Consider the following 26021-nt stretch of genomic DNA (forward strand, 5'->3'; position numbering starts at 1 on the left):
CCTAATATTTCATGTCTAATTTCTTTTCCAAGTATTGTTAGTACAAAAATGACTCAGACATCCACCGCTAAATAACCATGAATATGTCCTGTTTTGCCATATGTATTCATATATTCATTACAGCAAATGGAGAGAAAAAAATCAATTTCATGCTTCAGGATGTTTTCCTGAAACCATGTTGTTTCTTACCTGCAGTGTACCACCATGGGCCCTGCATCTGGAGGATTGCAAGCTTTCACCCGTCTCAGGAAGGCCAGGAATGGAGTGGGGTGCTCTGGTACCCCGTGGTCTGGCCAGGCCGTGAACTGGAACTGCCTCACCTCCCTCTTCTCACTGGAGCCGTTCTGAATGTTAAGATGGAGAAAGCTTAGTGACCGAACGCAACTTATATCAAATACTCTGACGATGCTGCGGGGCTTTAAGCTGCTACTGCACAGTATATAACAAAAATCCTTACTTTAAAAAGTGCAAATGTCCTGACACAGTACGTGGCCAGCTCCACCGTGTCCAGCAGGGTCACTTGGATTAGACCGTATGTCTCTGTCCCTCTTGTAGGCCAGTACTGGTCACATTTTACCTGTAGTGGAGAGAGAAATCACATTAGGCAAGGCGTCAATAAAACCTTTATGTATTTGGTGTTTGTTCACAAAGCATGAAGGCTCTTTACAGCAATTCTCTGCTTCTCAGCTGCACACTTCTACGAGTGCACAAAGTCAAACAAAGGCTAAATAAATGTCCAAATTCCCCGTATTCTTGCTGACTAGGTTTGATTTTCTAATCGATGTAACAGCTTGAGATATTTGTACTGAACCAACAGCGCTATTAATTGTCCCGTCGTACTCCATAATTACAAAGGTAAGCACAGTTTCCACTCATATTATCGTCTCAGCTTTATTGCTATTTGAGTGTACTCTGTTTCCCAGTAAACGGCCAATAAAACACTGTACAGCATTACTGCTTAGCTGACAAAGAGCACTATTGGCTTTGGGGAAGGGGAAAAACTGGGTTTCAGTTAAACTGTTATTCTTCAGATTGTCCACCGGCGCTGACGTGGTTTTAGGACACGTGCCTCACCGACATCTCCTGTTGCATGATCCTTTGTGACTGATTAATATTACAATTGAACAGCATTCTGGAATAATCGGGTTTTCAACCAACCGCTAATTCAATTTCCCGAGCATCTGTTATAACATTAACACAAAGCGCAATGAAGTGTTTGTGACACCAGGAGTAATGCAATGATTCATAATATTGTTTACTTGCAAATAGTCGAGCTTTAGATATGCAAAACATACAAAGGCAGCATGAGTGAGTGATTTAACTGATTAATACGAAAGACATGCACTTTTAGCAGTAACAAAAGCACAATATTTGCTGCAAATGTCAAACAATATAGACAGCTCTGGGTGTGTGTGTGTGGAGGGGGGGTCTCCCAGCACACAGCAAAGTAATGTGATAACATAGCACAGCTTCTGTAGGGTAATACAGACACCTGGCCCTTATTTGCTTTGCAGATTGTATGAATGCTCAGTGAAACCTGCTCTCTCGATTGAGTCCACACTCCTGTTAACACTAGACCGGGCTCTTAAAAAGAGGCATGCAAGTGTGAAGGTCAGTAGCTGATGGAGTCCATGGAAGCTTTCATATGCTCAGTCAAGATGTTTTTCTTGGCGGTGGGGAGGGGAATAATGGCTTTTGACTGTGTCAACCTTAAAGGACTAGCAAGCGCATACTGCAGGGTGATGTGGCTTTATGGTCTGTCTTTTTATCACGGATTGTAATCCGGTGCCTTAAGCAGTATGAGGCCAGTGAAGTAAGTCTGGCCACTAATCAGTCAGGACTGTAAGACAACTGTGTGTGTGTGGATCGACGATATCAGTGGGTAACAGAATGCAGCTTGGCTGCTTCTTGTGGTGAATAAATACGCAGGCATTGAGAGTGGGCCAGAGTATAGGACAGTGTACCAATTAAGCTCCTGTCAATGATGAAATATTTCTGCAATGAGTGATTCCAGTGCGACAGTGTTAAAAATCTAAGTTGGTGCTGTTTCTTTGCTATATCTCTGGTGGGGAAAGTGTTAAACAGTGTCATAACAAAGGGATGACAACAACAACATCAAAATGGCATGATGATAGGGGAAAACTGTATCATAGGCTTTAAAATGACCTCTTTAGGCCTTACCCTGGATCTCTCTTCTAGTTTGGTCATCATGACGATGGTGGCACTCCTCTGCTCCCAGATCATCCTCCAGAATTCCCCAAATGTCTCTGGTAGAGAACCTTGAGTGGCGATGTAGGCGTTCTGCTTCCTGTAGCCATCTATGTAGTTAGCATTGATGTAGTCACTGCCAGGGATACCTTTAAAAAAAAAAGAGAGATGAGATGTAGCATTGAGTTTTAAAAAGTTCACATGGGTGGAAATGGATTCAAATTTAAAGTTTTGTTTTGTCTGTCAAACTTAATGTGAGGAAAACCTTAAATGTCATAGAATAGTGGCATTTGTTGCTTCCTCAGTTGGTCCGAGTCTTTATTATCCTTACAGTTTATTGGAGGTCATTCTCCCCCCACACACAGTGTTCAGACAACACAGTGTTATCTTCTGTGTGTCCTAAATTTATGCCAGGAAAGCCAGTGTTTTCTGTGTTAAACAAAAAAAAAAAAAAAAGCTTTTGGAACCCGTGTTACAGCCCAAAAGGATTTGTATTTGCCATCGACAACACATTTAAATCAACAGCCCCACACAACCCCCCCTCATATCTGCAACTGACTTACAGATAAAGCTCGGTCCCTAGAAGTCTATCACCTCACATAGAGAAAAACAAACCAACAAAAAACTAGCAAAACAATTTTCCCCCCGCCACTCCTCTCTCCTCCTTTCCTTTGCTTATATTAAATGAAAGGCACAGCAGCCTTTTCGAATCCAGGGGAAAGAGACAGAGCTGACAGCTAGTCAATGCTTTAGGACTGGCAGTTTAGGGGCTTCGTGCACACATGGTCGACCAAGATAAGTCTCATCTGCATGGGCGCCACGTCTCAGAGAATCCCCTCACTCCAACTGCTTCCTCTCCCCCCATCTCCCTCAGACTCCCTTTTACTCCCAGGTAACTTATTCAACAGAAAAAAGGGAAAGAAAATGGAATATGAACACATTCAAAAACCCACACACACATTATTTTATTTTTTATTTTTTTCCCAAAACTGTCCACCGCCCTCTCATTTTGCTGTTGAAGCTGTCCACGCAGCCAGGCGGTTGTGCGTTTCTGTGATGGACAAGGGATAAGTACAATTAAGCCCAGTGTGTTTTCAATTTGAAAAGGCAAAAAAAAAAAAAAAAGGCAAAAAAGAGACATCACTGTGGTTTAATGAGAATGAAGCAAGTTGTTTAATGCACATTTGCAAATGGATTTTGCCTTTGTGCTTTCTGTCACTCAGGATTTGTATAAATTCGACCATTTTCTCTGTCAATATTAAGAAATAAACATGGCTACGGTGCCGCTCGGCACTCAGCCGCCATCAGAGGAAGGCAAAGGAATCTCAAAGGAAATACGGACAGCTTTTTAAGCACAACACTGTAATTATTATATTAATGAGGAGTAGCCATAGGAGTGGTACTACTATATGTATATGTATAGTCAGATTAAGATACAGTGCATTTCAAACAGGTTAACACATGTAACACACTCTCAGGTTCCCACACACTCTTATTATAGAACGCACGTCTCGTGAGCAGTTTTCTTGTGAGACTTTTTGCTTTATTTTCTTAATAAACGACCTCTTTGTCAGTCAGGCGGCGAGCGAATCAAGAGCAGAGTATTTTTATTACTTATGACAGCTTCCACACTAAATATAGATCAGTGGGAAAACTAGTGAGCTCATGCATACCTTTAATGTTCTGAACTAACAGAACTGATGGGAAATGGAACGCAGTTCTTTTAGTTTGGCATTTTCCATAAGTTTTTTAAAAAAAATTAAGTTTCCATTTTTTGTATTATATTCGGTTACATATACGAATACTTGAAGAACAGTGACACAGTTTTAATTAACGCCGATGCCTCCTCGTGGTGGCTGCGCTGACAAATCTGATCAAACTGACTCAAAGACTAAAAAGACAATTAAAGACAATTCCTGTTTATTTTTATTTACATATTTTTTTAATTAGGCTTTACCAGCATGCAATGACACTGCATTTGGTTTGTTCATTTCAAAATACTTTTACCTTTAAGTTTTACTTAGCCATATTAACATGCTCTGCAGTAAACGGGAAATTTCAGGCCCGTTTGTAAAATGTTGTCAAGTGAATGGAAGGAAAAGTTTTAGACTCCTGTTTAATCCCGCGAGCGCATGCTTTGTGTGGTCAGGCTAACGGTCAAGAGTCAGCAAAAGTAGAGCAAATTTAGTGAGGTCACCACAATTAAAGCCCGCGAATGCGCCGAAGCGTCGGGGCCGCCTGGTTGCCAAAGATTCTGTTGATCCACCCCCCCCCCCCCCCCCCCCACATCAGTGAATTCCGTCTTCAAGCTCTGACGTGAAATCCCAAATCCCTTTTTATTCAAAGAACTCAATCAAAGTAAACAATAGACACATTGCTTGCCGAAAGGCTTTGTTTAAGCTTTAGAAGGAATAGAGGAAGTCCCTCATGTCCCCCTGGCTGAGAACTACTCACTTTCCACAGCACAAAGCCTCCAATGTGGTTGTACAGATGTGTTTATACGTCTGGCTAATGGAGCTCCATCAGCACTCAAGCTGTGTGCTGTTTCTGAGAGACTGCAAAAAGGGCTCTATAAGGCTGTTTCTATCTGTTGTTGTCACATTATCCATTTATTAATTTGTTTATTTCCCTTTGCCCCCCCCCCCCCCGAATGGGAGCAGTTCAATGGAAATGCTTAATTAATAGCTGCATGTGAAGTTGTGTTTACTCCAATAAAGTGGTGAAGGAGTCAGCACTTAACTGTCCATTTCAAAATGCCGCTTTCATTCATTAGAAACTTTGTGTGCAGCACATCTTTAATGTAGTAAGGAACGCACCGGTGTGGTTCAAATCAACCCTGCAATGGGCTCGAGTTCAATTTTGAAAGTACAAAATCAGGAACGAGTCCTTTCCATATAATTGTATCAGCACTGCATCAGCACCAGGGCTTCGCTCACACAATCTTGTGGGTTGCTGTGAGTTTGTCGAGTTCAGCCAGGTGAAAAAAAATAGGCACAAAAGAGTCCTGCTCATGTGTGCGCGCGTGTCTGTGTCTGCAGTTATCTGCTGCTGTCCTCACTGCACTGGATTCAAGGTGTAAATTATGCTTAAAAAAAATGGCCTTGGCTTCATACAACATGTAACCCTGAAGTACAACAAAGCAGCAAAGACATCAATGCTGGTGAAACATACTTGCATTCCGAACTGCAGGTGAATGTTTGGTTTCATTTGAATGCTTGCCTCAGCATTTTAAGACAGAAGTGCCTTATTTTATTATATTTGTAACCCTGAGGCCATTTTTTTTTTCTTAGCAAAAACCTAAGGTATCAAAACCAATAAATAGCCTGACATGTTTGTGAAGGAATATAATTTAAAAGTACAGTGCGGTTGCACTCCTGAGCTCCCAAAGACGAGGCCGTGCCGGCTGCGTGTAGAATCAATAACAGCAGTTAGGAAGGAAAATGCAGGTGGGCGACATACCGTCAATAGCTGAGAGTAAGACTCGGGAATGGTCGTAGGCTATCACGTTGGCATATCTGTTCTTTGGTTTGTTGACCTCTAGGTTGGAGTGCTCCCACGTGAACTGCTGACCGGGGTCGATAGACTGTAAGAGAGAAGATATTTGCTTTGTTACTGCAGTGATCTATTTTTGCTCCATTTATACGTAAAACAAGATTGAATTTCACTCCTTGGCGATTTCTAGTGCATGCATCAGAAAGCCCACAGAAAAATGCATTTCACCTGAAATAATCTGGCAGATTATACTGGTGCTTAAATAAGTCTCTTTAAGAGTGTGCTTGAAACTTGAGGTCACACCTGGTGCTGCTGTCAGACCTCAAGAGTACGAAACGGTGATGGCCGAAAGGTAGAAACGTCATGTGTGCGCAACACTTGATTTAAAGCAAATACTTTATTCCAGTGAGTACGGTATAATGCACGCTTTGTGTGTAAGAAGATTTGAGACTGCTGTTAAGAGTTACAGCGTGAAACGTGTCGTGTTGTTTAAACAATTACACCTGAAGTTGTCGAGTCCAAAGGAAATGATTGTTTTGTAACTGATTAGTCTTACCCAGACACTCAATCTCCGAGCAGCAAACTCAATTTGGGAAGAATCTACTCTGGAACACCCACTGGAAACAAAGTCGACTGTTTTTGCTGTGCGAATGTTAAAATAAAAGTGATGGAGAGCATTTTGGAAGAGCACATTTGACACGAGTGTGAATCTTCCACTTCTAAGAAGTATTTGAACTATGTGTTGGCTCTGGCATGAAATAACCTCTAGATAGAAAAGATTAGATTAACAAAAGAATGTATTTTGAATTGGTCACAAAGGAAATTGCTTGTGTTCCATCAGCTTTTATTTGATTAGGAGGATTTTATGGCTCATGGTAGACGACCACACTCGAGACTAGTTCGGCTTGCTATCCGAGCCCTCCTTCAGCTTTGTTAAGCAGGGGTAGATAACGGTCCCTCGTTGCTGAGAAATGAACTATAAAATGTAGTATCACAAAGGGAAAATATAAAAGGCATGACAGATAGCGTTCCATTTCACATTAACGGGAAAATATTGTGCTTGTGCTATTAATGACAACACACTGCTTTTGTTGTGAGTTAATCTCCATTGAAGGTGGTGGAAAACCAAGTTTTTGCTCTACATGAAGAATAAATGCATCCAAACTAACATTAATGTTAGATGATGGAAAAAAAAATGCTACCTAGCCACTTTGCTATGACCAAAATTTAGATGTATGTAGGAGCATTTAATCTCAGTGTGAATTTATTTTAGCACTAAGTTATTTGTCTGTAGAAATCCCCTAAACAGAAATATGTGGGAGACAAACCACAGGCTTAGCCTGATATTTTATCAGAATATGTTGAAACAGTGGGCTGCAACATTGCTCATAATGGGAATCTTTATTTCATTGTGCTCGCAAAATTGCTTTCCACTGCTCTCGAGTAAGCACTATGAAATTGGAATTCAATGTACTTAAGCTGCAATAATGATTGGGCAGCTTGGCAGGCACCCATATGGTGACCTCATAGGTTTTGGAGTTGTTGAAGGACCTGCAGAGAGAAATTGGCAGAGAAAAGGTGACCGCTCATATCTCATACAGAAAGGACCTCTTGCTTGCATGTATTTTGAGGTACCGCGAGCGTTCTGCCAGTATAATTTCGTCTACATGGCAATATGCAGGTAACAATTATGACTGCCTGAATTACAGTCAGCAATCAGAGGAATTGAAGGCCCGATCACATGATGCTTGAAGATAACTTTCAGCTTTGCTCATTAATGAATTTTTATCCTGATAGTTGCCATGTTTAACAAACATCAGTGATTCATAGCTTCAGAAATCTCCTAGATTTGATGTAATGGATTAGTTACTCTAATCTAAACATTAAGCCATTAGGGTTCAGTGTTTCCCACAGCATGTATACGCACACATATGTAAAAAGACATATACCTATGGTTTATTTTTGAGGTACTCCTCTGTAAATACATTCATTGCTATGTACCCAATTTGTGGCCTGTTGCCCCACAAGCAGACTCCAACCCAACCTTCTAAACTGCAGCCGACGATGGTAGTCCTTCTCGCTCTGCAGCCTTGGTGATCTTGGTGGAGCAGCACATGAACCAGTTTTCCACTGTCCCCAGGTTCTGGTTAGAGCGGCCCTCCTGATCAGAGCAAGGACTACCACTGCTAGCTGCAGTCCAGGACAGTGGAGTTGGAGTCTGTCCGTGTGGGGGACGAGGGACTCTGGTGAGGCAGCTGAAGAATGTAGAGGTCTGCAGCAACAAACCTCGCCCCTTCAACCCCACCCATTATAAATCAATAAGGGGTGGATGCATAACAAAAAAGAAAAATGAGCCACCAAATATACAGTACTGGCAGCTGTTAATATACCCGGGCAGCCTGCTGGGTAGAGCCTATGTATGAAAAACAAGAGTTCTGGAGAAGAAACAATGCTAAACTTCTGTCTATAATACACTATACATACTGTATGTTTGCCCTGTCCAACATATTTCAAACCCTTTAGTGTCTGTTTTCCCACTCCTTACCATTACCAACAGCACAATTTTTAATGAAGAGAGTTCACCTTTAAATCATAAAATGATATATGCTGTGGCTGTCACAATGACATTTTAGTCATATAGGCTTACTTTATAGCCTACACTTGTCAAAGTGTAGGCACAGGTGCTACTAATGAAATTAATAATCCATTCAGCTGCCTCTGGAAACAATGTCACTGAGCCAGCAGGCACAATAGCAGGGTCCTGGAACTAGAAATGGAATGTGCCATTATTAGTGTTATTAATTATACCTGTGTTGACATCTCAAACAGCCTGAAGTGAAAAAGAACACAGGATCATTATAAATCTGAGTTTGGTGATGAAAGTAGTTGCCAACACCCCTACTGGAAAGTCAGCCACCAAATACATGCAGGTAAATATCATTAATTTAATATTAATTAAATAAAACTATGTGGTTTAGCCAATGCCCACAAAGTAGTAGTACTTTTTTTGGGTGGGGTGGGGGTGGGGGGGGTGTTCATTAAACCTACAGTTTAAGTAAGTGATGCATGCACCTTTCTAATCGTGTGTTGTCACAGAGCTTTCAAATTGCTCAATCAACATTAGGAATTTTCTGACACTCACCTCATACTCCTGTGAAAACTTGAGGTTATCGTTCGCTTTCAGGCGCTCCAGATGATCCGCTAATTCCATGACAGGGATCGGAGGGTGGCTGGCCATACCTGTCAATCAGATGGACCCAAGGTCAGTCCCCCAGTGTTTTGAGAGGGTATCACCCAAGCACAAACAAGCAAACAGTGAATCATTAGGTAAGCAGCATGTGGTTATAACAGGGGAAATGGAAGAGTGGATCTTTGTTAGGCTAGTTTGTTCACTCAAAGCAGTGACCATGCTCGTAAAGAGGATATGGACACAGAAGCCAATGAGAAGTCACCGAGCACACTTTGCCTCACTGGGACTCTCCCTATTGAGAGAGAAGAACGTTATTCACACGGAATGCTGCAGCGGATAGTTAGCGTGACAGCAAAGCACAGACACGAACGAACATCCCAAAAAAGATAACGAAACAAAAAAGACATTCAATGTTAGGCCAGATGTTGACGTCTGCTTTGAGTGATGACATGGTTTCAGGCTGTCATTTCAAACTCCGCCTCCTGTGATGATACAGCATTAACACCAGATGGATTAGATGGGAATGGAGATACAAGGCTTGGCAGAAGAAAAAAAAAGGAAAAGAAAGGATTTAAAGCTGGAAAAAAAAAAAATCCAAAAACAAATCATGTCAAATGTGTAATCGAGACCAACTAACTTGACAAATGGAGGTTACTGGGGTGACTGGGCGCACCTGAACCTGTGGAGGAAACGGCGCTGGAATTAAATATATTGCAGACGTCACAGCAATGTGATGACTACTGTCTTTACAAACAGAAGGTAGAAATTGAAATGTGACAAGAAGTAGCTGAATGATTATGCGTATTCTAAATGGGACATTCATTAGTAACATACAAATCACCATGCTAGAAGCTTTGCTATGCCACCATGCGTACTTCAATGAAATAAGAAAACATACAGAGAACTGAAATCCCAGAATCGTAAACCAGAGCAACTGCTTTATATGCCATTCATTTGAAACTTGGAGTGCTGACGTGGCAATGTATCAGCTGATTCTCATTCCTCCCTCAAACTGCTCTGTAAAAACTGCCGATGTCTCACAGGTGGCCTTTGGTGGTGGGATGACAGTGGATTATGACGATAGTTAGACCAGTCATTCAGTCCCAGCTTGTCACACAAGGGTGCTTTTAAACGAACCCCTTTGGCGTCACATTTAAACCCACTTGATAAGTGTCATCATTTTTCGACATGCAGAGTGTCTTGTAGAAGTGCATGTATTTACCCAAACTACAATCTTTTTCTAAACCTGACCAAGCAGATTTTTTTGGTGCATAAAACTAAGAAGCATAATGTAGGTAAAAAGCAAGTGCAAATGAAAGAAAGCAACACAGGGTTACAAACAGGACACAAAGCACAATCTCCTGGCTGACAAACTTATTCATGTCGCTCTCATACGCTCCAAACTCCAAATGTGGACTTCGTCACTCTTTACAGAGCATCATTATTGCTTGGGATCCAGTATTGCTGCAATCGGCGCATCAAGGCATCAGTGCCAAAGGACCACTTTGCACACATCTCTGCTACGGGAGGGGGGAACTGAAAGAATGGCAGTAACTCGACTGTTATTTTAGCCCTGCTGATATATCATTTGTCAATATATTGATATTTATATTGGCTGATAAATGAAAGTTAAAAAGGTGAAGAAGAGATGGGAGAAACACCTTATAACCATGCCATGAGCGTTGATGGTGCAAAGTTTGGGCACTCTGCAACTTTGTTGTTTGCATGACGTGTTTGGAACACCACAAACGCAACAACCAGCTGATCAGAGCAGAGTCGGACTGAGCTGAAAATAGTAGTTTGCAGCTTTTCATGACAATGCAAGATTATTTTTTTAACTGCATTGTCATATTATCTTAGTAAGGACTCATAAATACACATACAAAATGTTAGGGAAGTCTGTATATGTTTCATGCGTCTGAAAGAAAAAGAATATTGGCCGATATATCAGATTTTTAAATCACCAATCTCAGTATCAGCATCAGTCTTAAAAATCATATGTCTATTGGGCTCTACTATTTGCTTGGCAGTATAAAATTTAGTGGGTTGAATATAGTTGATGGTCTATGTATAGGTGTCAGCATATTTAAAGCTTAGATAAAAGGAAAAAGATAAAAGGATAAAAGGAAAATTCAACAAGACACTTTTTTGTTTACAATGTCAAAATCCACTCTATGGCAAAAGATCTCCACCTTAAGAATTCATGTGCCATTATGACACACCAACTGGGCATTAGTCTATCTGCAGAGGTGATATCTCATTTTGGTTTCTGGCACAAGTGGGCATTAGCTAATGGAAGCTGCACCGTTTTCCCACCCACTCTAGCGTCTCTCTGAAAGACGGCAAAGGCTGTTTCTATTGCAACCCACTACTCAAAATCCATTTCCACCACTGGGGGACAATGAAAGTACCTTTTCCAACACACTGTCGCTCAAACATCAAGCGTCCTTAAGATGAAAATGTCCATTGACGGGGTAAAGAGCTGAGGGAGAGTAGGGGAGAGAGGTGGTCTAATGTAGAAGCCCTTCGGGACTTAAGAGAAAGTGGTCGGGTGGTAGAAAAAAGAAATGTTTGGGCCTTTTTTGAGCCAAGATACCAGCTCTCAAAAAGGCTGTTTGCGGGGAAAAAATGATGGCTTGAGAGGTGAGCAAAATAGTGGAAGGATAGTTGAGATCACTCCGAGCCAAAAGGAAAAATACCCCTCTGCTGGGATGAAAAAGTCTGTAATGGCCCTAAAATCAGTGAAGAACATTCATAAATATGCATAATCTTTTACAAAAATGAGCCTGCGGGGATAATTCATCCTCCTTTCATACTAGCTGACCTGAAAAATATGGCTTTGATATTACAACATTATTGGCAGTCTCTGAACACCTGTCCCAAAGCAGTGAGCGCCAGAGGAACTCAAACGGCAGTCAAGTGTGCCACTCTTGGTCAGCATGGAGGCAAAGATGCATACTGCCTTCCGGGCGATAAATGGACTATGACTCCCATCTTTTCCCGAGGCGAGAAACGGCCACATGACTGAGCCGAGGCATGACCACTCGCCTCAGCACTAAAGGTTTGGCGCAAGTAAACATTAGTGTTTACAGCTTGTCACCGCTTTCATATCCCTACGGCCTGCATACCCAATGAAGCACACAGCCATTCTCTATTTTGCTGAACTTCGGCGATGCTCCTTGTTCTAACAGGACTACACCTGTTGTGAGAGTGACAGGTCTGGATGACCTGGATAACCCAGGTGCAGAGGAAGATGACAGATGTCATGAAACTGTCAAGCTTGCATTTCTGCCTCTCCATTTCCCCCTGAGAAGAGTCTCCAGGGAGGCCTGTGTCAGTATTGACCCTCTGTGCCTTGTCAAGCACCTGTCCATTATCTACCTCCAAACTGCTCACACATTCTGTGCCAATCTCACTGCAAAGATGATGTGAGATATATATATATATATATATATATATATATATATATATATTTTTTTTTTTTTTTTTTTTTACAGGGTGGTCATATCAGGCCCCTTTGTGTGCAATGAGTGATATAAACCCAACTGAATTAATAATTTTCCCTTAAAGCAAGAACTCAGCAGCACTGACATCATTTTCCATGATGCATTTTCAGTCTCAAACTCACACCAAACAGCACCGATGGCATCATTCAGGACACTTACCAGGTGTTTGGAAGTTGAGACGTCGCAGCTCAACGGGATCAGTGGGGTGATGAAGAGGCATTTCCTTGCTGTTGGGGAGACTACCTTTTCTAGCTTCAGATTCAGCTCGTTTTCTGTGGAACAAATTGTCAATTTTAATTAATTCAGGTAGATTATTTTTCTAATTTGTACTCAGACCTCTTAATTGTTATTGTATAACCTCAAAACTTGCCTTGCGGTCTCATGAATAATGAAGGCAGATATGTAATTAAGAAGGTGACAGGACTACGTTCGTTCAGTACATAAGGCCATAAGAGGCAGGCAAAATAACACCACTTATAAAGCCATCCAGCAGAATAGCCCTTAGACATTAAATACTACCTTTAGCAAAACCTATTGTTCACTTTTCACTTCTAATGTCAGGTAGGGTTTGGATATAACTTTATAGTAATCTGGAAGCTGTAACTGAGGGTGCTATTTAGGGTGCATTTCATTATATATTTGTAGTTTAACATATGTACATATATACTTTTGAAACTTGCTCCACTCCCTTTTTATTTTTGGTATTTTTTTCAGTATTCTGAATGCATTTTAAGACTCACATATTGTTCGAATCTAGTTCCACTTTCATAGATTCATAGATTATGTGGTGATTATGTTGCATTCTGAATTCAAAGTTAATTAGCAGTTGGAAAGGTCAAGATTTTTGTGCTTTGATTCCCTCCTATCAAAGACAGCAGCTACACTGCTAATAGTATGCAACACGTTTCCCTCGTCATTTCAGCTCCAAATGAGAGACCGGTTTCCATATGCTGAGATATAATATGCACAGTAAAAAAGGAGGAAAAAAAGGGGTCTGAAAGGAATTAGGTTTTCATCTATTTCTTTCTCTCTCTTACCTGTCCGGTTTGCTGCTCCATTGGTGAGCAAGGAAAGAAATATCAACACAACATTAGGTGGTAAGACTGTTGACTTTGTAGAATGGAGAATGCCAGAAACCTTTCCTCAGACTAAGTAAATGACTGGCTTGCATGAGAGACAAACGATACCAATCATATCTCGGTTTTGCTTTGCGTGCAAGATTAGTAATGCTTCACTTCAGAGATGATGCTCAATTATGCAGCCTTGGGGCTCTTTTGTTTCAAATGCTACAGTTTCCCAGGTGCATCCAAGATTTGTACATTGTATCTCTGCTATTTCAAGCAGTTTCAGCTGATTGCTTCTTGTTCAAGCATAAAAGTCATCTCTTGACTCTTAATTGCTGTGTCTGCCTTCTCCTGCCTACCACTGTTGCATTTATTAAAGGCATGACTTATGCATGTTCAAGTGGGATCATCATCTTGAATGAATGTGTATAAATTAAGCATATAAATCGGTTCAAATTTTGTTTTTATTTCAAACAAAAATGATCACACTCTATTGATTTGGTAGTCTAATCATCCGGTCGTCCCCCCCCCCTCACGAGATCGCTAATAACGATAGCTTCAGCGGGGTGAATGTGCACTCGTTAAGCTTCAGCTATCCGCTCTCCATAATATATACAGCGTGGGCCGAGCATGAAAAAGCCCCCCAAAAAACAGAATAGCACTACTGCTGATAGAGAGCAGCAGTAAAAAGTTGAGGAGAGGAAATAAACGAGCATCTCTGCAAATCCAGTTACATTAAGCTCTAATTTAAAACCTCCTTCAGTCCCAAGTATCTGAAACTAAAGTGAGGCAGATTAATTTAATATGACTCTAGTAATAATAATAATAATGATAACAGTGAGTTAATGCATTAATGAGAATACTTTGATTGCAATCACTCACAACCCTAGTTTACCCTGACTTCTCTCTGATGGTCACACCCATGCCCTTTCCTATAGCTCAGCAGAGCATGCTTGTTTCCATTTGTTTTGCACAAGAGGTGCCTTTTGTCACATAAAAATTGATCTTGACAAGAGAAATATATGCTGGTTATGCACTAAATGTTCCCTAATGTGGCAGTGACACTGGCTGGGTAATCGATGTGTAAATCTGCCTGCTGTGAATGGAAAAACTGAAGCCAGCCGCATATGCGGTCCTTGTTCACTTTCAAGTCACCTTTGTATTATCTAAAATTTCATATGAATGGATGCCAAGGACAATAAGATGCAAGCAAGAGCCGGAATAAAGCTGTACCTATAAACCTCTTACACTACACTGATAGTATTGATGGATTTTTTTTTGTCTTCAGTATTGGTACCGTTACCGATTTCGGCTTGTGCTGACGCCTCAGTTACTAATCTTACCCTTCCAAAATTAAACCTTGAGGACTACTGTTAAATTCTGCTTAGGCCTGGACATTTGATTGAGTGAACACTGCAGAAAATCTCCCTTATGTAAAAGGTGAGAAGGGACAAGATAGCAAAGTGTGTAGATGTGTATGTGTGTGAATGTTGAATATGTGCCTGTCCTGGCAAAACAGGAGGGCAGCATAAGGTCAAAGCCTGGATCTAGAGCTGAGCCTCCCATCCCACCCCCACAGTGGAATGGGTAGTGCTATAAGGGAAGGGATTGGGGGGTGGCTGGGAAGCTATCCCAGGCCCGAGGGCCTTTCAAAATCTGTGCACACATGCAGTGACATGCAGCAGATAGTCAAAGCTCTCCACTCCTACGCTTGACTGATGAGCAGTGACAGCACGAGGTCTGACTACCACTAGGGGGTTTTAGGCAAAAAAAACAAAAACAAAACAATAAATAATAAAATGCTGTTTTGATTCAGTGTGAAAATGCACTACAGCAGTGTGGGTTTTTTTTGTTTGTTTTTTACAGTGTTACATGGGTTTGTGAGTGCGCGTTTGTGTGTGCAGGGGAGTTGGAGGGATGTGTCTGATTAACTTTCAGTCAACGCACGTTTCTGAAGGATCGTGGGCGATTGCACTTCATGGCTTGACAGCTTGGGTAGCTGCATTCTTGAATTCACTTATAAGAGATTAAAAGTGTGTGTGTGTGTGTGTGTGTGTGTGTGTGTGTGTGTGTGTGTGTGTGTGTGTGTGTGTGTGTGTGTCACTCACTTTGATGGTCATGGCTTGTCTCAAGATCAGCGCACCTTATGGTTCTAGATATGTTCATACGTTCATCTGCATTCATACGTGCTAATTGCAGATTTGTGTCGTACAGCGTCGGTTTTTACACATTTAAATATTTATTGGTCACACATAAATAGTGGCTATAGATGGCTTGAATCTGAAGTGCATATATGCAGTCTAAGTAGTAATGTGTGTATACAGTAGCGCTTGGCTTACACTGTCTCCCTATTCTTGCCCTATGTTCTAGGATGTGGCACCAACAAAACACGCCCACTAAAGGGCCAACTCCTTTCGTGGGCGTGGCTATCAGAGCGTGACTTGTTGCACACAGTGTGTGTGTGTGCGCGCGCTCACTGCTAAGGTAAGTGGTTCGTTTCCAAACTAGATTCTTGTGTTTCCTGTGTGTTGATTAGCTTCTTAACTCCTCACCTTTTGTAAAGGAGGATGGCAATGACGATGCATATGATGAAGACAACAGCTAGCACAGGGCCCACCACCCAGATAAGGCCCTCCTCCTCGTCGATGATTGGCTGGGGATCGATGTCGGCTGAAACAACTGGGTCCGAGTAGGGGCTGGTTGCATACATGATCTGTTAGGGAAGAGTAAAACAGAGGTAAATGTTCTGAAATAGGCGCCATTACTTAATTGTTTTTCTTATCCAGTTTATCTTCCCCTTGTATCATTTCCACATCAAAACTGATGTTGACAGATACAACAGACCCGATGTAAACTCATTCCAGGTTGTCAAAGCCGCACATCTATAATCCAGGTGGCTGCAGTGTGAGACCCTGCACTCAGATCTTTTTTTTTTTTTGTTTGTTTGTTTCAGCTTCTTTTTAACTCATTGGTTAGATTTAGGTATAACAAATAAAATAGCATTAGGACATGTTAAAAAATGACATGTACCAAAGGAGCAGTCTCTAACATGTTCCATATGCGAGTTAGGACCTAGAAACTCTCACTATTCTCTGATGCTAAATGACACCTTGTGCATATCTTTGAGACGCCGGCAGCTTTGACAAAACGTCCGTATTTCACGCCCGGGGAACGAGAGCTGGTTAGTACATCTAGGGCTATTTTTGGGAGCCTGAGGTATTTCAAGAAGTACTTTAAACCTTGAGTTAATATGCGACCACTACAGAGCATATCTTGGCGTGACTTTTAACAAAGACAGCATGGCCGACAATACAAATTAAATGCTAATTCAAAGTTCTTCTGTGCAGTTTCTTCTAAGCTGCAGTCTGACCAATCAGAATTATCTTTAATATCTCTCCTATACTGGAGCCTTGATTGAACCATTTCACATTCCATGTGAAGATTAAAAAAAAATGGTCTTGTGGGAAGAAAATATATGCTTCAGTGGGCAAATTAGAGATTTCCCTCTGTCCGTCATTATCGTTTTTGCTCTACCTGAACTCAGGGTTAGCGGAGAGAGTGTGAGGCAGCACTGTAGACCCTGCAGCTCATCAACTCCATCATCTTGCCTGCAGCTGCCTAATCATGCAGCTTTCTGGTCTTCCGTCCAGGCAGACAAATGCACACATACACACTGGCTGCAGCAGTGGAGATAAGGTGGACCGCACATAGGATGCAATTAAAGAGGAGCTCTGTTATCGAGGTGTTCTTGCGATCAGCTAAGGTCTTAAGGGGCTTCTCTCCCTAAAGCAGCAAGGGTCAGCTTCTTGGGCTAGCTGCAGCTTTAAGTTTTCAAGCCAAAGCCTCACAAGGGCTCAGAGTAACACATCTGACCAGAAGCAAACTCCGACACTCTGCCAGGACACAGTGGATTTAACCCGCTCTGCTTATTAACATGGGCAGTTTTTTTTTTTTTTAGAACAAAGAATGTGAAATCACTAGCAAGGGGTTCCCCAAAGGGAAGAAAACTTATACTCTAGTATAACAGAACAGACTTACATTCTCAGACATCTCCAGAACAGCAAGCACAAAGAAGATGTATTCCTGGCCGTTCTGAAGTTGCTTGTTCTCAAAGTCCCCATAGATCTTGCCATCTCCCAGGGTGAAATCTTTGGGCAGGTCTTTGAAGTAAGCAGCGATATAGGCTTTGGGTTCTGCCTGCCTCTGGAACCGAAGGCCTCTGCTCGTTCGGTTTATCTCCTTCAGCAGCTACAGCGAGGGGTAAAAAAAAAAAAAAGCAGACAGTTGATAACACACAGGGACACGTTCCAGTACACACATGAAAACAAATCCACACAAACCAAATATCTCTATCTAGATTTTCTTTTTTTTTTTGTCTGATTGCTGAGCTGAAAATGCTGATTGCAAAATTGCAGAACATTACAAGAAAAGATCAATGACTTAGTTCATGTTTTTTTGGACTACAAAAGATTGTGAGATTAAAAGATTGTGCGGATTTCCAGCATATAAAACAGCTGAGGATTATCCAACAGCTTCAAACAGTAAAAAAAAAAAAAAAAAAAAAGGCACCAAATTAATTCAGAACTTACACAGCTCAATTATTCTTCTCTTGCTGATACCATCGGAAACGTTTTTGATCAACTATGTAGACAAATAGAAGCGTTGTCCCTTTGACGGCTGTACAGTTATGTATTTTTAATTCTTTGTCTTAAATTTGAATCAAAGACGCGCAAAGCTAGATCCAAATGGACTCAATATTTTGTCAATTGTAGATCTACATATATGGTCAAAATTAAATTAGCAAAATGTTAAAATTAGCTTTTAATTTGTTTTTCAAAGCAGATCATTCCGTTTTTGCTTTGTTTTGCTTTCTACTCCTTTGTTGTCTCCTCGGCCAATTAGCGTTAGCGCTTCTAACCCGAATGGGCTGAAGGGCCGTGTCCTTCATGCGAGTCATCAGACTTTAAGTTTCCTAGTACAAAGCATGATGATAATTATGCTAATCAAGCCTGGCTAGTTGTTGCGTTGTCTGAGGGCACATCCCCGACTTGTGTATGCGTGCGTGTGTGTGCGGCTGTCATTCACATTAGAGAGGGTGCGCTCTTGTGTGTGCTCTGTTTTGGCTGCGGGGCTGTTGGTGCTGCCCGATAATGTCTTCAATCATCTCTCCTGTCAACACAGCTAAATCTAGCTGCCCTTGGGAAAAGTTGTGAAAAGGTGAGTGCCAATATTGACAAACAAATAAATTCTGACAGAGGGGTGACTTTTGGCCAATCGGTCAAGGCTGCAGACATGGGCCTATAGGCATGAGCTACAAAGCCGATACCAGATGAGACAATGTGTGTTTTTTTAGCCTCCCAGACATAAGCTATATCTCACAAGTTAAAAATGAGCTATAATTATGAAGAGGATTTGATTCACAAGTGCTATTCCCTGGCAGAATTTAAGACTTAAGTTGAAATAAGCTGCACTGAATGTGCAAAACTGTCTGCTTTCAGTCTGTGTATGTTCCACCTAAACTAAAGAATACCTCGGATGCATTCACAGCTTACGGTACACAGTGGTAAAAGCTTTCATTTGCTTACACATTTAGTCATGCACGCAATACATAGGAGCTCCCGAATTATCCCGACTGGCTAAATATAAAAGTTGTCAAGTGTTTTGTGGCGATGCGGTAGCCTAGCTTTGCCTGGAATGAGAAGAGACATGAAGGCCTGATGCAGCTCTTCAGGTAATTACCACAGGAGGAGGGGGAGGCGGAGGAGGAGGTGGGGATGGGGTTTGAGTTTGCAGTGCACTTGATGGCTACTTTATGTTCTCATTTCCATATGAACACTGCTCTCTGCAGCTATTTGCGTCAATCAGTGGGACTCATCTGCTATTCTTTCTGCTCCCCCCTTTCCCCCCAACTGCCTCACCTTATTTTTTCCTAGTTTGAGAAAAGAAGTGTGTGGTATATGCACAAAGTTTATAGGTCTTGTTATGAAGCTGAGCATAACTAGATAATAGAGAAAAAATATTTTACTTCTTTCCCCCCACCCCTCTGGTAAATCGAGTCATTATAACCAGAACATCCTTTCAGCATACCTCCTCCAAATTCATCTCATCGGGACTCTCCCAGGGTTTGAAAAACTTGCCAGTGCGCTGCTTCTTCAGAGGTACAACCACAATGTAATATCCCCTGGAAAATAAAACGTGAAGTAAAGCGTGTTAACGTTCTGGACGGGGTCAAAACACATCTGCCACTTTTCAAAAGACACTCGGCGCATTTGCAAATCAATGGAATAAACAAACAGCAGGAGGAACCACGGCACTGAGCGGCTCCTTCGATGTCTGCCTGGATCAGAAAGGGTAGTCTGCTGACAAGCAAAGGCACTAAATCATGCTTTTAGCAATTTATATGATCTCCTGACTATCACCTGATCGGGGAATTCTTTTCTGCATTAATTCAAGCATGTTCAGAGAAGTCAAGCAATATGGTTATATCTCACTGAGGCCCCCTGTGGGCTAATTAGGAGAGCTCAGTGAATGTAAAAAGATACAGAGTAGGATGGGTTTTTCATCTCTTCATCGGGGTGGCAACAGAGATAACGACCTCCGGCCAGATTTGGGCTTCCTGGTTGGGCACTGATCTAGCTAGCATTAGCCAGGATAGCAGTGTGGCCAGCTATTGGGAAACTAATTAGCTTAAGCTCTGGCATGGGAAACAGTGGTCCAAGTGCAACCAGCAAGATCAAAAAAAAATAAAAGAAACCCAAGATGGGTTTGAAGCTTTAGTCTGCAATCGGATGTGCTCCTTGGCTTTCTGACAACCCTGGGCTTTGTTGAAAGGCTGTAAGAGACTTTATAGGGCTTAGAGGAGTGTGCTTAAATGAGCTGGGGTGCTCCACTGTGTAATGACTCAGGTGAAGTGGATATTACACTGAAATGCAGGGATGAATATAAATGACTGTTTTGGAAGAATTACCCCTGACAAGGTCAGCTATCAAGTTAACTTGTTTATTTCCATTCACAGAGCAACAGTAGGAAATACAAATCAGTAATGTGGATGGAGAAACAAGTTAAATATCCAACAGGACACATTTTGATACAGTACCCAGGTCAGGATATGCAGAGTCGACTCGGGAACGCTGTTCCGAGCTAATGCGTTGACTTATGTTGTTATTATGTATACAGCTGCACAGCTACAATAAATGTAGTGCATTTGACTGATGGAATTCAAGCTGACACAGTGGTGTTAAAATTCAGGACTGAAATCAATACTTATGATTTATGCAGCACAAATTAAAAGCAAGTTAAAAAAAAACACCTTTTTGTTCTGCTTACCTTACTCTCTCAGATGTCTCGACGGCAGGTAGCTCCACGGTCACCATACCATCTGAGTTAGTCTTGCCAATCAAGTAGGGTTTGGTGCGGAGGACATCCGGAGCTGTCATGGTGGACACACGATGCTGAAGACCTCCCGCGCTGTTACCGCGATTAGTCAAAAGGAAGGAGTACTGAGTTTCAGGTTGGAGACCCGTGATTAGCTTCTGGGTTAACTTGCCATCGACCTCCACACTCTGCCCATTGTCGTAGAGGATCTGTTGGAGAAGGAGTTGCGGTTTCATGTAGACACTGGTTTTCGTGGAGCACAGCAGTACACATGAACATGTTATACTGAGCTAGGCGATGCTCACGGTGAAAGGCTGAGCAGGGTTGTAGGTGTCTGGAATTTCCCATGTGAGCAGCACCGATGTCTTCATGGCAGCTTTCACGTGAAAATTTTTTGCAAACACTGCTAAAAGAAAGGGGGAGCATGTGATTTAGACACAAAGCATCCTCTTTTATTTATTTTTTTAATGTACCGACAGAGGCCCAACATCACTGCTTACCTGAGTCCTCCTTCAAAACCAGGCTGAAAGCAGTACTACGCTGAACTCAACACTACCCTCTTACCTTCTTACCCACACCAGCTCTTACAATTAATGACTGACCTTTGCTTAACTGACAAGACAAAGAGACATACATACTTACTCCACGTGAATTTCTTAAATGACTGTTAGATTAAAGAGACTAATGATAGGGCAATATGTCAGTACCAAAGTCTTCTGGTTGAGTCCATACTTTGTGAACTTCTGCCTTTTGAGGTTTTTAGAGAAGTGATTGGAAAGGGCAAAGCAGGGAAAGGTTGGCTTATTATTATGTTTTTTAAGGGAAAGGCCTAAAAAAGTTCAGGGACTGGTCCTACCTTGATCCACAGGCTGTGTCCTGAATTGGACACTTGGGCTATAGGGACCAGCGCCCTTGCTGGTGAAGGCACACATTTTAATATCATAAGTAGTATCTGCCCTAAGGCCATCCAGGATGACTGTTGATTCCGGGGCAGTGATGAAGAGTTCGGAGGGACTGCGTGGGCTGTTGATGTCCTTGTACTGCAGAGCGTATTTCACTATTTGCCCATTTCGTTCTGCCAGCAACACAGGTTGCCAGCTAACCTGAATGGTGGAGGTGGTGGCGCCCTCTGCTTTAATGTTCTGAGGGTAGCCGCTTGGAACATCCTCATTTGTGGTGACTTCTTTGACTGTCTCTTCACCGAAGCCCACCTTGTTGCGTGCCGATAGGCGAAAAGTATAAGAGGCTCCCTTGTGGATCTCTTTGGTTGTGTAGTGGTTCTCTCGCTCAGCGAACTCAATAACGGTCAGTGGATCCACATCTTTACGGCCAAAGCGAAGACGATAGCCTTGCAGGGGCCCGTGAGTTACTGCTGGAGGATGCCACTGGAGGAGAGCTGTGCCCATGTTGGTTGTACTGACCATAAGCCGAGGTTTTTCAGGAACTAATAGCAGCAATGGAGAAAGGGACAAGTTAGAAATATTTGTGGCGCGCAGGCATTTAGCATCAGTCGATCTACAATCAGCTTATGTGCGTCTTTAGTGTGGTATAACAACAACAGTGTGGTGTCCTTGTTTTCTGTTTTGTCTTCCTTCCTCACTTTATTTTTCATTATGTTAAAAGTGCCTTCAGCATTGCCATGTCATACCAGTGGGTAAGACTTATTGCTTCTTAATGAGACAGTAATTAGCCGTAATCATGCTCCTTGACAAGTGTAAATAATACTTAGGAGAGTACATTATAGTTTCATCATTATTAGATGCAGCATTATAGCTCTGCAAAGTTGAAATGCAGCTTTATATTAACATACAGTTTTATATATTAAAGCAAGAGATTTGATGGCTACGTTACCTGCACCAGTGGTGGTGATCAGCTTGGGCTTGCTGCGCGCACCGTCGCCCTTTGTCGTGAAGGCTGCGACAGTAACAGAATACGTGGTCTCAGCCTGCAGTTCTGTGATGATCATTTCCTGTAAAGATACGGGACTTTAGTTGTGGGAGGCTCACTTGTTAGCATGCAGATACAAGCAAACAGAAGCGGGATGCGATATTAAAATAATCCTCATGATCACATTCCTTTAGCATATGTGACGTAGCACAAAAAAAAAAAAAGCTGGCTAAAGATGCAGACCGAGAATCCTGACATCAGCCTTTCTTTCCAATATTTCCAATGTTTGTTATCCTAACTTCACTGTCTGCAAATAAACAGCTCACTCATCCAGCAAACCTCTGTCGCCTGTGGGTATAACACAGAGTAGAGTGTGATCCATCAGCGGTTTCTTGTAAACCTCTTGGAGGTTTTTTTTTTTTTTTTTTTATCAGAAGTTTAATTATTTCCGAAAGTGATACAAGTGACTATTTGCATTATTGCTAAACCGCAATCAAACAATCAGTTTGGCCTGGTTTTCACGTGCTGCGTCGCATATACTTAAACTCTAGGCACACTTGACAAACATGATGTCGAGAAGCTTTGGGTAGTAAATAAATACAAGTATGTTCCTTTTGAAAGTTAATATTTTAAGGTCAGCATTTGCAGTTTGCTTAGTTTAATAAGAGTTTTTAAGGGTAAACACTGTGTGATAGTGAAATAATGCTCAAAGTATCAGTTAAGATATGCACCACATGCCATTCATGCAGAGGATGACAGCAGAAGAAAACAATATTTGTATTCTGTGAAACTGAGCTACTCACGTGATCAGTTGTATCATCATATTCCCACTGATTTTGATATCAGAATATGGAGAGAAAAGAGACAACAAATAAGGCCAGGTATAGACACTAATCACTGGTGATAAAATATACACACACAGTTCGTCTGCAACCACTAAATACATTTGTTTCTTTAGACAAAATATTTACAACCAAAGTAGAAATGATCATACATATTGATGTGTACAGATAAATATGCAGCAAGCTCGTGTATCCAGTTGAATTTTGATTAGTGGCAAAACAAGTCATCACTAAGCTGAATAAACAATCAGACATAAGTAATAAGAGTTATTTTTTCACTCCAAATAAAAGACTGATTTAGCCCATGTGAAGGTGTGAGAGAGAAAGCATTACTATGTGTCTGAGATGAGCTGGCTGCCTGAGGGTGGTGGGCGGGGGGGTGTTGTACCTGGGCATCATCAATCAGGATGTCCTTGATGGCTGGCTGTCCTGTGGACTCCCCATTAACCATCCTGACATAGTGCACCTGGTACCCTCGGATCTGACCGTGCTGCTTGGTGGGCATCGGTGAACGCCAGATCACTTTAATTGATGAGGAGTTGACAGCCTCCACCTCAACTTTACGAGGTGGCCCGCTAGGAACTGGAGGAACACCATGGGATAGAAGAAAAAAGGTGAAAATTATAGAGAACCCCTTCACCCTCTTTTTCTTGATTCTTGCCCAAAGCCGTAGCGCAAAATGCTGCAGTGACAAAAAAAAATGAAAAAATCACAAAAGTGCAGCAAACTGCAACAAGCACTGCATGACATCAATATTTCAACAATGGTAAGGGGGGGAAAAACCAACCGCAAAAACAGGTCTGACAACTGACCTAATCTTGAAACATTAAAAATGGGTAGAGTGGATTTTAAAAACATGGAATAAAAATGTGTTTTGCCAAAATAGAAAAGTGGAGCCAAAAGAGGCTTCAAGAGTTTCAAATGCTTGAAGCACTGCAAGAATTTTGGCTATGGAGCAAGGGAGGGAAAAAAATGAATTAAAAATGACTATCACATGAGGGGAGAAAAACAATTGAAAAAAGAAAAAAATGGCCTTCAAAAATAAAAAAATATAATCTTCCACCTTTTGTTTTTCCCACTGTCCAGAACTTGTCACTTTGCCAAGTTCTCAAAAAAAAAAAAAAAAAAAAAAAAAAAAAAAAGTGACTTGCATCAAAATGATGACATTCAGTAAAATTTCAGAGAACAAAGTTTCAAAAATGACAGTTGGGATTGGAAGTTGGAGGCCTTCAGCTGAAAACGCCATACCATGTGTTGAAATTGAGCAGCGTACAGAGGGGTTAAAAAAAATTGCCAAAAAAGGTGCTTTATGCAAAGTGGCTCATCATTTGTTTTTTGTTTTTTTTAAAAAGTGCACTGTCCAAAATAGGTTTAAAAGTATTGAATGTTGACAGTCATATTAAAAGCAGGCAGAGAGGGTAGAAGAGAAGAGGGGGGGTTTGTAGATATAGGCAAGGCTGTTAGTAGGGTAGGTTAAGAAGGGTAGACTGGAATTGCAGCTGGAGCTTTGTTTGAGCGAACACATACCATCCTCCTCTGTGCGGATGACCTGTGGCAGGCTCTCCGGTCCTGCTCCAACATCTGTGTGAGCAGTGACTGTCACACGGTACTCTGTCCATTTTTCCAAGTTTTCCAAAAGGTACTGGGTGCTTTCCGGAGGGATGTTGACGATTTGACGAGTGGTTGTATCCTCCCCTTCGGTCGCAGCATAGTGGATGGTGTACTGCGTTATGATCCCATTTTGTAATTCTACTGGAGGTGGCCGCCAACTTACCAGGATGTTGGTGGAGCTGGGGCTAGTGCACTTGACTTCCTGAGGTGGCCCCGAGGGTTCTGGTTGTTGGGTTGGATTTGGAGCAGGAGCAGTTTTTGGTTTGGTTTTGGTTTGGTGAGGCCATTCATTGGGTTGGATGTGTTTGGTTTTTTTAAAAGGAGTTTCAGTTTTTTTTCGTTTTTTTGTTTTGATCGGGGTGATGATGGTAGAATTGACCAAACCAAGGAAAAAGAAGAGGGAAATAAAAATGATAAAAATGAGGCAAAAGCACAAGGACTTATGTGGGTAAATAAAAAACATTTTAAATCAGTGAAACATGGAATAAAAAATAAAGACAAAATGAAAGGAAAAGACAAAACACAAAATTGTACACAATTATGGTGAATGGAAGGTGTTGACTGGGGGGGAAAAAAGGACAGCTTTGCCATATGTGACCTACCTTTTTTCATGAAAAAAAATGTATAAAAAAAAAAAAACAAAGAAGACAAAAATCACATGTCCTAATATCCTTAGATCCCTTAAATATTAAAGAAAAACCTAAACCTATTGTAAATGACATTTAAGATAAACCATTTCAAAAAGAAACTAAGAAAAATTTGGCAAGCAGTTACCATCAATCCAATAACATAAAGGTTGATGCTGTAACTATTTTAAAAATAGAAAAAAATATTGTATTTGTCACCA

General features: G+C 41.5%; 1 protein-coding gene across 4 annotated transcripts in view; it reads right to left on the reverse strand.

The window, feature by feature from the left end:
- Positions 1 to 26021, reverse strand: part of LOC115775209 (receptor-type tyrosine-protein phosphatase delta) — a 139032-nt gene that overhangs the window by 13175 nt on the left and 99836 nt on the right. Inside the window, exons 13-29 of one of the 4 annotated variants that reach the window (XM_030722763.1) lie at positions 25091 to 25396; positions 23952 to 24145; positions 23525 to 23551; positions 22686 to 22803; positions 21691 to 22278; positions 21140 to 21240; positions 20787 to 21043; positions 19548 to 19641; positions 17499 to 17708; positions 16013 to 16173; positions 13434 to 13445; positions 12556 to 12668; positions 8843 to 8940; positions 5668 to 5791; positions 2182 to 2357; positions 458 to 577; positions 190 to 344 (exon numbers count right to left, since the gene is read on the reverse strand). In XM_030722763.1, coding sequence (XP_030578623.1) covers positions 190 to 344; positions 458 to 577; positions 2182 to 2357; positions 5668 to 5791; positions 8843 to 8940; positions 12556 to 12668; positions 13434 to 13445; positions 16013 to 16173; positions 17499 to 17708; positions 19548 to 19641; positions 20787 to 21043; positions 21140 to 21240; positions 21691 to 22278; positions 22686 to 22803; positions 23525 to 23551; positions 23952 to 24145; positions 25091 to 25396 — 2854 coding nt within the window. The remainder of the gene's footprint in view (positions 1 to 189; positions 345 to 457; positions 578 to 2181; positions 2358 to 5667; positions 5792 to 8842; positions 8941 to 12555; positions 12669 to 13433; positions 13446 to 16012; positions 16174 to 17498; positions 17709 to 19547; positions 19642 to 20786; positions 21044 to 21139; positions 21241 to 21690; positions 22279 to 22685; positions 22804 to 23524; positions 23552 to 23951; positions 24146 to 25090; positions 25397 to 26021) is intronic. The other 3 variants (XM_030722765.1, XM_030722766.1, XM_030722764.1) reach the window with 3 other exon arrangements.

This window comes from Archocentrus centrarchus (genome assembly GCF_007364275.1).
Source record: "Archocentrus centrarchus isolate MPI-CPG fArcCen1 chromosome 18 unlocalized genomic scaffold, fArcCen1 scaffold_23_ctg1, whole genome shotgun sequence".
Taxonomy (NCBI): domain Eukaryota; kingdom Metazoa; phylum Chordata; class Actinopteri; order Cichliformes; family Cichlidae; genus Archocentrus; species Archocentrus centrarchus.